Source organism: Austrofundulus limnaeus, unplaced genomic scaffold (assembly GCF_001266775.1).
Source record: "Austrofundulus limnaeus strain Quisiro unplaced genomic scaffold, Austrofundulus_limnaeus-1.0 Scaffold393, whole genome shotgun sequence".
Classification (NCBI taxonomy): domain Eukaryota; kingdom Metazoa; phylum Chordata; class Actinopteri; order Cyprinodontiformes; family Rivulidae; genus Austrofundulus; species Austrofundulus limnaeus.
In genome coordinates, this window is record NW_013952795.1 from 45,026 (window position 1) to 58,833 (window position 13,808).

The window sequence follows — 13,808 nt, forward strand, 5'->3', positions numbered from 1 at the left end:
CCATCATGTCAATATGGACCAAAATCTCTGAGGAATGCTTCCAGCACCTTGTTGAATCTATGCCACGAAGAAGTGAGGCAGTTCTGAAGGCAAAAGGGGGTCCAACCCGTTACTGGCGTGGTGTACCTAATAAAGTGACCGGTGAGTGTATATATATATACACACACATACATATATGACCCACACAGAATATAAAGATACTGTATCTATGCAGCCCTCGGAGAGATTAAATTCAAATTTTCTGCACTCCTAGAGACTAAGTGCACAACAAAAAYTATTTAACAGCTAAAAAGGTTTATTTGCACAATATGTCCACTTCAATGACAGTTATTGGATCAGAATCAATGGAAGAAAGTGGGTTTATTGTACAACTTCATTTCAATAATATTCATAGCCTACATTCATCTCCATAATACATGGATTTGTAGGGATGGTGTTCCAGGGCCTTGAACAAATTTTTTCAAATTCAAATATTTTCAAGGATTTCAAGGAGCTGTGGGAACCCTGTATTTATTAAAGTACCTTCTCCTGTGTGAGTTCAGACACGTAGAGGGTGTGCCCGTGTTCATCCAGCTCCTCTGACCAGCCTCTGGGGGGCGACCCGTACTGACTGTCAGACTGACTGGAGTGGGTYCTGTGGCAGTTCTCCTCTGAGGACAGTGGCTGTGGAAGAGGAAAGCCAACAGGGAGACAGATTAATGAAGCATCACAAAACCATACACAACTAAAAACTGGGTGAATCAAAACTCCTACAGCTCTTCCAGCAGGACATTTATGGAGCCAATCAATCTAATAAAACATACTTTCATGTTTTGGTCCTCAGAGCTTTTGAAACATGAGACTCTGACATCTTTTTTATGGTGAAACTGTTTATTTAAACTCATATGTCTAAATGTCTTAGTGAATTTTTCTGGGCCTTATTGATCTGTTAAGTACAACAAATATCTACTCTAATAATGACTAATAATATTTTATATGTAAGCATGTGTTTCATTAATTTATGTTTGCATATTATGAATATTTTTAGAAAACAGAAGCGTCTTCTTTATCAAATTATATTTAGACAAGAAAGTAAAGCTTTTTTCCTACATTCCATACTTTTAAAGAAAATACTGAAACCATTTCTTCACTGCTAATAAAGAAAATATTTGTCCGTTGTAAAAAATACTGTTGCAATCATTTCTAAACTTCAACAACAAAATGTTTACTTGCTGCCAAATATATAATATTTACCTTTATCTCCTATCGCAACAAGAAGTTCAAAGTATTTCACTTCTCTTGTCAATGTTTATTGCATAGATTCTCACGTGAGCTTCCTCAAATAATTTATAGAAATCAAATAAAAAAGTAAATTAAAAACATAATTGCTAGGACTGTTTGTGTTATTAATGCTTTTGTTTAGTTGGGGTAAAGAGAATCCTCTGCCTCTCTTATTTGTGGGTCAGAAGGACCACTGATGCAATTTTGTATTTAATATAGCTGCAGTGCAGGAGGACACCACCAGGGGGCAGTGTTGAATAATGAAAACAAAAAATGACAACCAGTTAGGAAGCTGACTTCCCCACATCAAAAGCTGTGTCTCTCCTTTCAGTAATCAGTCATTTCAACCAGTTTAAACTGTGTGAGCTGAAATGAACCTTCGGTCCATGTGTCCTGACAGAATCTATTCCCAGGCTAAAACTCTAAAATCTTCCTCATTCAAGACCACAGATCTTTTAAAAAAAAAGCTTACCTCACTCTCTGCTGTGCCCTGGCTGTCTCCTCGGACACTGATGGTGCTGGTGCTGCTGCTGGTGTCTCTGGTGCGCGGTGGCTTCCAGGTCCGCTCCCCTGTGGCACGGTTGTAGTAGAAATACCTGCCGCTCAGGTCTTTATGGGTCTCCCAGTCACCCAGGATGTGGAGCGGGGAGCCGGAGGGGATGGGCGGCAGGCTGGACTGAGAGATCTTCAGCTCCTGGAGATTGGTGTACACTGGGGAGTCGGACCGGCCATGACCTGTGGGCGACGTTGTCTGGAGAAAGAAAAACAGAGGTAGATTAGAAACTCCATCCATCCATCCATTATACCTGGATACCTATCTTCAGTGGTCAGTGATGAACACACAGCATATACTCCTGGACAGGTAAACAGTAACCAGTCCACATATAGAAGAACAGCCACGCATGAATCTAATTAACAGAAAATTAATGATGTGGACTGTAAGAGGAAACTGGATATCCTACACAGAAATATCCTGACCGAGTTTTGAACTCGGGATCTTTTTGCTGCGAGGCAACGGTGTTAACAGGTTCAGTGCAGCTTTTGTTACACTTGTGATTTTACAAACTCATCTGTGCATTTATTATTTTAATTCATATTTTTATTATTTTAGTGGMTTTTTTTTTAGTATTGCTTTGTAAATTATGTTTTGTTTGAATATATTCTGGGGATAAAAGGGGCAGACATTATAAGATCTATTATTCTTCTGGTACCTTTCATTTTATTTTCATTTTTGATTTGTGTATTTTCTTTGTTTTATATTATAGTTATTTTTTAATGAAATTAATAAATTTTTTGAATTGGATTGAAAAAATTGAATTGAATATTTCTGAGGTTGTTTACGTGTGACTCCATGTTTTCTTTAGAAATTAGTGATGTTCCTGAAATTGAACAATTAGTGAAAACCACAAAAACACTCCAGGGTCTGCTGGAGTCAAACTATTCTGTGAAATATCTGGCTTTTATAACTTTTTTTAAAGTAAAMATCGCCTGCCGCATTTCATCCCAGAGTTTTAGWCTAACATGATTATGATGGGAAGGGGTGAGGTTGCAGCAGTTTTGGTCAAACATTGAAAATCAATCAATCAACCTAACTTTATTGTCCATGACATTCCATTAAATGGAAATACTGTATGCACTGTAGATAAGCACCAGCTACCACCACACCAAACTTTCGCTCAATATCTGTGATCTACAGCAGCAAGCTTGAATGTCATCCACAAGTTAATCAGACGTAGATGTAAATCTATGTTCTGCAAGTTTCATATAATGTGTCCAGTGACTCAGGAGCTACTTTGATAACAGACACTTACAGGAACTTAGACACAAAAACGCACAGGCATGAGCAAAGACATGAATGTCTACCTTCACCTTTTGGTGGCAGACAATTAATAGATAATGTGATTAAATGAGCAACTTGCTGTACCGTGCTTATCCTGTTATCTAACCCATTCTGTCCCTCGAGATGAAAGAGTAGTGTGGATGAGAGAGAAAAAAGCAGTGAGTGTTTTTAGAGGTCTATATGGCAGCCACTGAATCTCATCAGCAGCACATGTGGCCTGCAGACACTAAATGTTATCAGTCTAAATCTGAGTCCTGACACCAGATGGACTCAGATAATGTGCTAAAATATATCTAACAACACAGACAGCAAGAAATAAAGGGCTACTGGTATTTTAATGTGGACATTTTTCATAAATACAAAGGATAAAATGTCTCAAACAATGGTTTAGTTGTCCTAGTCTCAACTACCATATTTATTTGTGTATAATACAATCTCATATATAATACGACCCCCCCCCCACCTTTTTGAGCTTAAAAAGCATAAAAAATTTAATCCTCAAACTACCTCCAATTTCATACAGATTTCAAGATTTTTCAGCCTTTGCAGTCTTTATACATATCAGTAAAATGATCATTGAACTTTTTATTTTATTTTAACAACATATGTACTAAAAGTTATTTTGACAACAAATATACAGTATATCAGCTGTAGCAGCATCATATGAATTCTGGCATTTTACACATAGTCCACCAAGAGGCACCAATACAAAAGTCAGAGACTTCACATGAGGTTTGGACCATCTTGTGGGGCAAATGCAGATTACTTCCTACTCGCGAGCGCCCCCTCTGGTGGGGAAACTTTTTTCAAGGATACAAACTTTTTCAGAACACCGGTAGACGGCAGCCATTACAGACGAACATGTGTTTGTTGTTGTTCCAGGAGCGGCCCGGTCACACCCTAATGTCATTAGTTCYRTATCATTACTAAGGTGCAGGACTACTCCCCCCCCCCCCCCCACCCCACCCCCCACCGCTTTTTTTCACATCATGTCGCCTGCCTGGATCTCTTACTATCTCACTCTGAAGCACGGAGGAGTGTCAGAGGTAAGCTCGTTTCAACTGCTTTTAATGACGCGGTCTCATTTCTGGACTGAGGCATTTTGTGAATGAAGCAGATATTTCAGTTAAAACAGATAAGTAAAAATATTTATCCGAGTATAATACTACCCCTCAACTTTATGGATGATTTTATGGATTAAATTTTACGTATTATACTTGAATACATACGGTATGTATTTCAGCAAACATCAGGAAGAAAATTCTTAAAATAAAATTAAAAGAGCAGTGGAGAGAGGCTTGAGCTGGATAATATGCATTTATAGTTTGTTTATACCCTCCCAAAAGGGTTGTAAATAAGTTGCCAAGAAGGCAAAGAGGGTGATAAATACAGTTAATTGCGTGCAGCATTTTTTTCTTCACACAACAAGTGTCTTAGTAACCATTGTGCTGCAAACATTACTTAAAACCCTGTTGCAAAATATTGGTTTGGGGATGAGAGAAGCGCGCCAAAAGTAACATGTTGTGCAGAAAATGCAGGAGGAAGTCGAAGAAAAAAATGGAACTTGTGAACTTCACTTTTGTACAAGTGAAAAAAAGTCACTAATTATAGAAGAGCAACGTTCCACCGCTGCACATTACAACTTCAGGGAGAACAGTATAAACTGAACTTAAACGCAGTAAAACAAAAATAAAACAAAACAGGAGTGCACATTATTTGTGCTGATACACATCAAAGACCATTTCTGAGGTGGTCTTTTAAAACTTGGCAGCGGCAGCGGGTCATGTCACGAAGAAAAGCAAGCTACGGTTCAGATCTTTTAACTTTCTGTGTGCTCTCACAAGAATTTGAGAAGTTTTGGTGTAAATTTCGGTCGTTAAGACCCATAGCAGCTTCTAGTTTCTGCAGAGAAGATTCAGTGACATCACARARACMTTTGTATTTTTATCTTTATTAGGACCATTCACTGACTGCCATTCATTTCCACAAAATTCTATAGCCTAAACCTGACACCACCAGTCCATACCTATCCCTAAACCTGACCTAAACTCAATTCATACCTTAGTCCTGAACCAAACCCCCAATCCAAAAATGGAGTTCCACCATATTAGGACTGGTCTTTGGTCCCCACTAGGATTACTGGTCTTCTTGACAAGGTAGGTGTGTATACCAGATAGTGTTGTAGTCAAGATCACCTAACCCGAGACCAAGTCAAGACCAAGACCTTTAGGGCCTGGACCAAGTCGAGACCAAGACCGAGGGAGGGCAAGACCAAGCCAAGACCAGAAAAAAAAGAGTTCTGTTAAAAGGTGGAGTATTCTGTACACAGAACAACATCAGCTACAACATTAGCTAACATTAGCTAATGTTTGCTTTCTTCCGGATATTGTTTTACAAATATATTCTTTATGATTTTAGTAGTTGAACTGTATGATTGAAGATTTTGCAGACATCTTCTCCCACTACCAGAGAACTATTGGGAGTGCCGTGTGCCAGTGAACCGGGTGGGGATGGGTGACATGGCTAACAAAAATACATGAGTCAGGTTTGGATTTGAATAAGTATGTTTTACATCAAATGAAACAAGAATGTTAACAAATAAATTCAACAACATTCTGGCTATTTAGTGATATTTCCAKAGTTGTGGTCTTGACTGGTCTTGAAATAAAATCCAGCGACCTCAATGTCTGAGACCGAGACAAGACTGAGTACAAGTGGTAAAGTCCGAGACAAGACCAAGACCATCAAAAAGTGAGCTTAAGACCAAGACCGATCTCAAGTACTACAACACTAATACCAGAAACGGTCCTAAAAAGATAACAAATACAAGCACACACACACACATGCACACACACACCCTCTGTTTATTACAGGTGAGGAAGGAAAAAATATTTCAGCTCAAAGGATTTGATCTTGTTTCAGGACACAGATGGGACTTCCTGCCAGTCTTGGAATAAGAAGAATACTTCTCACATGAATTATTGTTTCATATCCTGCAATCGTGCCAGAGCAGAACAAAAGTTTGAGCCGCATCCTGCTATTTCCACTCACTTTTCTTTTTCTGCCTTCCAGCTTCAGTCCGACACACAGAAAGCGGACGGAGCAGTTTGGCAAATCAAAAAGCTTTGGCTCAACTCAAGTTCAGACTCATCCATCAACACTGAAAAGGAGACAGTGAGCCAGAGCTTCAAAGTCATCAAATCTAAATGCAGATGACTGAGTTTGGCCTCCAAGTCCATTAAGGGTCTGATCCGCCCAGATAAACGTGGGTCTTTCACACAGAAGTTCAACAAAAACATTTTTCAGAGCAATTCAAGAAATAATTGTGCGTACAGTGGAGTGTGTGCACAGCTCGTTACTGTGTGTAGGAACAAAGCCCCAGTGTTGACATGCATWCCACACATGTCACACTCATTTCAGCTCATAGTATTTGGACTGCTTTACAAGGGGAGAAACGCATGAAAAAATAATGTGACTACTTTGTGTTGAAAATACATATAATTGTTGGAATTAAAAATTATGAATGAAGTCGAAGCAGTGATAGTCAGTGTGAGCTGTGCCGAGAACAGACCGAATCATCAGATCCAACACGTTGCATGGTTTAGTGAAGCAACTGGTCAATTTTACAGATACTGAGCAAAGATGGCAGTAGGTAAGAGTCACACCAACACACACTACAAACTGCAACAAAAAGAAAATCACCCCGTAGCTGAGTTTGAACCTGCAAACTTTTTGCAAAGAGGCAACTGTGCTAATCAACTGTGCCATCAAGCAGCCTGGGCGTGTTTGCATATTAAAAACCTGGACAGTTAATCAAGTTTATACCTATGAAACCAGTATTAGAGCTGAAAAAACAGGGCAACTGTTCTAGTGCAATATTTTACACAACTCCTAGTTAGAGATGGGGGGTTATAATCAATGTTTCCAATGCAGGYCATGAATGATTCTGAATCAGTTTAAAATGACTGACGTATATCATTATTCATTGTTAACTATGTTATTTAGATGAGCGCAATGAGAGAAGTTGAGCATGCAGAAGTGCAGCCTGGACTGTTGATGATGTCCAAACAAAAAAGCGAGAKGGTGGTTGAATGAGACATACAAACAGCTCCTACTGATTGAAAACCAGCATTCAGAAATATTTTGGCTACTAGGGAAATACAGAGAAAAATGATGTTAACAAGAGCCACACTACATGCAAGCTGCATGTGAGTAGGAAAAACTGAAAACAGCGAGCGGTTGCTGCCACTGCTAACAGAGAAGAAGCACGTGAGTAATGTTTGTTTCCACTTAACTTGAAAAAGGCATTGATTTATAGAGTTCTGCACTTTGGAGCCAAGAACAAGATCTTCCTACGTTAAAGATTAGGGGTGAAACACAGTTGTGTATGCTTTCCAGTATTAAAAAGTATTGTGCGCACCTGTGCTCTTATTTCTAGTTCAACTACCCCACAGCATCACACACTAAGTCTACAGTTTTCACTGCAGCCACAGGCAGTGATGAAAGGACTGTGAGTTAAAAGGACAAGAAGAAACAAAGTTCAAGTGATTTCTCACCAGGATTGAGATGCAGGTTTTGTCTCCTAATAACTGAATTGTTTTCACATTTGACATGTTGACCGTTTCAGCTCTGTTGCTACCTCTGTCTGCGACACTAAAGCAGTAGTTTGGCTTCAACTTCCTCACCACCTCGCTTCATTCAGAAATCCCATTAAAGCTGCCAGAAGTCCCAGCATGAGGTGCTTTAAAAGAGTGCATTTCTAAATTAATCTGGTTTCATCTGTTTGTAAATCATAATAGTTTTAGACTCTCAACCAAAAGCACTGGTTCTGAAATGTAACCATATAATAAATATGGAGCGCAAACCTATAATAGAACAAACATGAAACATAAAATCAGCTTAAACAACATGAAAACAATGGCATGAGCTTTAACAGGCCTGTATTTAGTCAAGCCAGTGTTTGTTCTTCTGTATATTAATGAACTGTTTGGTACAAGAAAGAAGGCTCTCACAATCAGCACCAAATGCTAAGACAGAGCCACACTCTGCAGGGGAATTTTTCAAAATGAATAATTGATGTCAACATGAAAGTGTTTCACTGGCAGACTGAAGTCGCCTTCATTTCAGGCTGTCCATCTTTAGTTATGCTAATATAAATGAACAGTTTTAAGAGATTAAACAACAGTGCTCATTGCCAACGTTTAAAAAAGTTCCCCAATTAGAAATGAGCAGTTTGAACAAAATGAGCTCTTATGGGATATAAAGTCCATCTGTGCTGGCTCAGAATCCTAAGGTGGTAAAAATATCAGAGATTGAAGTCCAGCAAACTGCACACGTTTTCATCACCTTGCATCCCGGGCTGCACACGAACACATCGTCATCGTCCTCCCCAGCTTTCCTGTATCCCCTGAACACACTGAACGCACGACGCATGCCGACGATCAAACCAGTCCACAGGTGTAAACTGCTGTTTTCTCCCAGAGCGTTGGGCTCTGTTATGTTCTGGCTACAGATAGGAGGAAACTCAAAACCTGATTGTGACAGAGGCAAAAGGGGAAGAAGATCTTATTACCACACACACACACACACACACACACACACACACACACGCACGCACGCACGCACGCACGCACAACACACAAACACACACTTACACACACAGGAACAACATAAACACTCCTTTATTACGACAGGAAATGATACTGAAAGGTCTGAAAAAAGCCTCTCTATCAGAATATTTTTTCACGTCAGTCAAAGTTGGCGTTAGTGTTGACAGACAAACTTAACAAGTCAGTTTCACCAGAGATCAGGGTCTATATTTAACCTGACCACAGCAAAAATCTGACCTCAGGAAACCAAACGGCCTCTAATTTTACAAATATACCATTATTTTTTTATCTTGAACAAGTGATTGCATAATGAGTTCTACAAGAAGACAAAAGTAAAATCCAATAATAGAAGCTGAAGTCAATAAGAAAAGACAAGACTCAGTTAAACATCAATCCTGCTATAAAACATGAGGACACAAGAAAATAACCCAAAAGTGTCAGCAGAGGCGACAAGTAACTAAGTACAAATACTTTAATTTAATTAAGTAGAAATGTTGGTTATTTATACTTTAGTGGAGTAATTATTTTTCAGCCTACTTTTTACTTCTACTTCTTACATTTTAATTCAATTATCTGTACTTTCTACTACTTACTTCTTAAAAATGCAAAATGTATTTCATTTCTATTTAACTTTTGACTTGTTTTTATTCCATCTTCTCATTGTTCAGAAAAAATAAAAAATAAACAGAAATTTATCCAGATACGTGGAGCCCTTGGATAGAGTGAGTTTGATTGTGGTTGGATGAGAAGTGTAAATATTAGGGGTGCAACAATACATGTACCGGTACCCGTATCGAACCGTATCGAACCGTGCTGTATCGAACAATACAGATTTTAAAAATTTACTTTATCAACTTGTCTTCTGAAGATGCTCTGTGTTGAAGGATCAGTGGATCTGTGTTCGACTACTCCACCTAGGCTGCATTTTTGAGCGCAGYTCCACTGAGAAACTTGCTGTTTCAGCATCATTTAATTTAAAAACTGTACTTTTGAGGTTAAACAAATGTTCATAATTAATATAAATAAATTACAAGTTAAAAGGGGCATGGAAATTTCTCTTTTTTGTATAGAAAAAATATCGAACCGTGAAACTAAAGTATAGAACCGAACCAAACCGTGAATTTCATGTGTCGTTGCACCCCTAGTAAATATATAATATTCTGACATCCTATTGGATTGAACTCACTCCATCACACCTGTATGACACAAATCACATCACATTCCAGCAGGACATACTGTAGCAGATGTAGACTAAAGATGATCGTGGCTGAAACCACTAGTCTAGTCAGTTAATCCCAAATTTTTCAACATTAACATTTTCCCAGTACTTTCAGTACATTCAACCAGTACTTTTATATGTCCTGATGCATCTCAGTAATCCAGGTAGGAAGAATCAAAAGAAAAAATAAGTAGGTCCACTGGATGGGTTCTTCTTTAGTGAAACGTTCCAGCCTTATAAACACTGCCTCCACATGGACAAACAGGTTAGTCACATGCAAAAGAGGGCCATCGCCTAACAATAGGCTTGATTAGCTCTATTGTTCATAGAGGGTCATGTGCCCCATCACCTGACATTGGTTTGGATGCTTCAGCTGTGGTTATTTGGTGTTTTGTTATGTGTATGTAGTGAGTGCAAGCGGGGCTCAACATCCCCTTGTTTTTGGCTCTCTTTCCCTCAAAAAGGGAAAGAGAGCCAAAGAAGAAAGAAGAACCCATCCAGAGGACCTACTTATTTTTTCATTTTGACAGTACTTTTATACTTTTACTTGAGTGAAAAACTTGAGTTGATACTTCTACTTCCAAAAAGGTATTTTTAAAACCCTAGTATCTATATTTCTACTTAAGAACTGAATGTGAATACTTTTGACACCTGAGTGTCCGTGAAACACACTAAATGTTTCTAATTGTTTGAATACTTTCTAGTTTGACATTAATGCCTTCCTTCATCCCCTTTCTCAAACCATCACTCTTCTCAGTTTAAAATCTGAACATTTTGGTCCTCTAAAGAGTGTTCCTTGCCTTTGAGATGTAGGTCTCTCTCTCTCTCGCAGGTCTACAAAGCTTGAGACTCCACACACTCAAGATATTTCAAACTGAGAAAAATTCCTGGATGGGAAGTCCACTTGTTTTGTTTAATCTTTTCTGGATCCAAATTCTTACATTTTATAGTTTTACTTCACTAAAGTTCACCATTATCTAACCCATTCAGGATTTACATTTAAAATTAAACTTTTTTCATATAGTTAGTGACCGTGCACATTATTTTGTAGCCAACCGTTGCTCACATCGTACCAACCTCCGCTCGTTTTGTACCCATCTGCGTTTATGTTTTAATCTCCTGCAGTGCACTTTTAAAAGGAAGACGGTTTAAAACTAAAGCAACTAAAGCCCGTCTCTGTGAGTCACGTGAACTAAAGTTGCGAGACATTTAGGAAACTTCCTCATGAAGGCCATTCACGAACTTGCAGCCCAGTGAGACAACACCTAAATGCTTTCTTATAACTCTGGACATAAAGTAGRGCCAAAAGAACTAAACAAATAAGTAAAAAAGACGAGTTATATTTATATTTATATAAATATATTTATATTTTAGAATTATAAATTATATCATGTGAATGAAAACTGTGATAAACTTTGTTACTGTTACTTTCTGAAAAATTTCAAGCTTCTGTTTTATTGCAGATGCACGACCTAAAGAGAATGAGATGTGGCAGAAAACCAGGATGCAGGGATCGAGACTTCGGGCCGCTGACAGGTAATTAAAAATACAGCAGACCTGACCTAAWACAGCTGCAGGGATGGACGGAGACYCGGCYGGAGATGTGCTGCTGAATACAGAGTTGTCTTTTTGCTTCACAGCCGCAGTAACTCCATTATCTGTACAGCCATGATGAATGAACGTCAGACTTCAGGCTGCTGCAGAACATGATCTCCACAAACTGCACTAGAGCAAATTATGCGAGTGGAGGAGTGCGTGGGCGCGCCAAACATGGAAAAGTGTCAGCTTAGAGCACTAATGGAGAATGTAAAGGCACACCAAAAATAACAAGGAAACGTCAGAAAAACTGCATCGAGCTGCATAATGCTTCAGCTTGCTGTAGTAACTTCCACTGCTCACGACCCACTCCTCCAAKCATCCCTTCAGTCCATTCAGTGTCATCACACACTGCGCCTGTACAAACACCTGAAAATGGCCGCCTCTGTCGGTGCCCTTTATATTAAACCATAAATAATTCTACGTGAAGGGAYGTGCAGGTCAGTCTGAGGGCAGCGTGAGAGGAGGGCTGCAGCTCAGCATCATCTCCACTAGGTGGTCCCACTGCTTTGACAGCTACTGGTGAGAAGGTGGGAGTCTCCATCTAATGAATGTGACCATGAGGGGAGCGGTGTGAGGGGGAGGATTTCCTATCAGTGTGAGCGTGGTGACAGGTCCCTGCAGGGTCTCYGTCGGTGGTATCTGCACACAAACATGCTCCCTGTTCTGCAAGGCTGGAAAAGGTTTTAAATCCTCTGAAAGCTCTATCAGACAGTGACTTTTGCACAGTCAAAATGTAGTTAACCTGAGCTAAAATGAACAGGTGCATTTTTCTGTCACTGTCGTGGAAAATATACAGGTGAGATCAGCCAAACTTTTTACAATTTTATGAATATTCAAAGATAAATAAGATAATTATCAACAAATCTGTTTGAAATGTCTGTCCCTAGCCTGGATAACATGACTATGACTTCTATACATCTTTAAAATGTGTAAACTTGTTGTGAGCTCAAACTATTAAGAGGTACTGTCAAAAATGGTGCCGACTTGCTAAATTATAAAATGTCAAGGGATCAGTGCACAGACAGGCACTGGTTAAAAATGGGAGAAAAACCTGACGTTACAGAAACTTCCATTTTTATATAAAGGTATCTCACTGGGATGAAACTGTAAGAATAGATGGAAACTCAAAATTGTACTGTAGGATGTGCACATTATATTATTGGCCTGCTGCTTTTATACCCACCTCAGCAACCACCTCGATGTTTACGATTTAATCTACTGGAGTACTTCACTAATGAAGAGAGGACTCTGGACCAGTGTTTAATTAATATTTTCTATCACTGATGTGGTTTATAGACGTGGACACTCAGGGTTTAGAAGCTTTCTTTATTTGAGAAGGAGAGTCTCTGTGAAGGTCCCACAATGACACTGCAGAATTCTAGAAACATGGAAACTAAACCAAAATGGGTTTGAGAAGCTGGCATCAACTGAAAATTTGTAGCACTTTTTTTATTTGAAAATGCTCAAAAATTTGACAGGACCATGACATTTTATGACAACCACCTCAAATGTTTTGAAGCTTGTCAGTAAATGCTGTTCACCAAATCATCTCCAACAGTCAGAGCTTGAAAGAAAATATTTTTTGATGTAAAAGCTTTGTTGTCTGAACAGAAAAGTAGTTGGCGATGCAAACGTGGACGCTTAAGATAAAAAGCTACTACTGACCCGCATTACTGATAGTTTCATCTGTTCAGGAAGCCTTTTTACAATCAAACTATAGCTATTTTTAAGTTAACTGAGTTTTATATTTATTCTAGTAACTTGTATTTAATTATGATCCTACTGTGTTTGTACAGCTCTTCAACAGTATGAAATTATATACAGTTTTAGCTTTAATCAACCAACATTAAAGAACTGTCATGGAGACAATGTGTCAAATCAAACACTGACCAAACTAACAGATGAAACAAGCTACAATGATTGACTCTTATCTAGGTTCAATTAAATAAAATCACTCRTCATTTGCAGACATGATGAGTGTCACTGCATTTGACTAACTGTATTATAAAAATGCAGGTTGAAGTAAGTGTGTTTTGTCATGGTGACTGAAGGAGTGGTGATTGTGACCATGGAGACAGAGAGCCAATCAGGCGGTCCAGATGAGGAGCTTTTGAAGCAAAGGCTGCATCAACACTGCTCCCTCTGTTCCTTTGTTTTCAGTCGTCCCATCTTTCTCCACTGACCTCAGCCCCGCCTCACACACACACACACGCACGCACGCACGCACGCACGCACGCACGCACGCACGCACGCACGCACGCACGCACGCACGCACACACAC

The 13,808-nt window shown here is 39.1% G+C and overlaps 1 protein-coding gene across 7 annotated transcripts in view; it reads right to left on the reverse strand.

Annotated features, from left to right (window-relative positions):
- arhgap12b (Rho GTPase activating protein 12b) overlaps nucleotides 1-13,808 on the reverse strand; it is a 45,269-nt gene that overhangs the window by 19,928 nt on the left and 11,533 nt on the right. For 6 of the 7 annotated variants that reach the window (XM_014023867.1, XM_014023870.1, XM_014023869.1 and 3 more), the window contains 2 exons: nucleotides 1,733-2,011; nucleotides 523-663 (listed from right to left, as the gene is read on the reverse strand). In XM_014023867.1, coding sequence (XP_013879321.1) covers nucleotides 523-663; nucleotides 1,733-2,011 — 420 coding nt within the window. Of the gene's footprint in view, nucleotides 1-522; nucleotides 664-1,732; nucleotides 2,012-8,446; nucleotides 8,549-13,808 lie in introns of those variants that run through there. The other variant, XM_014023871.1, reaches the window with a different exon arrangement.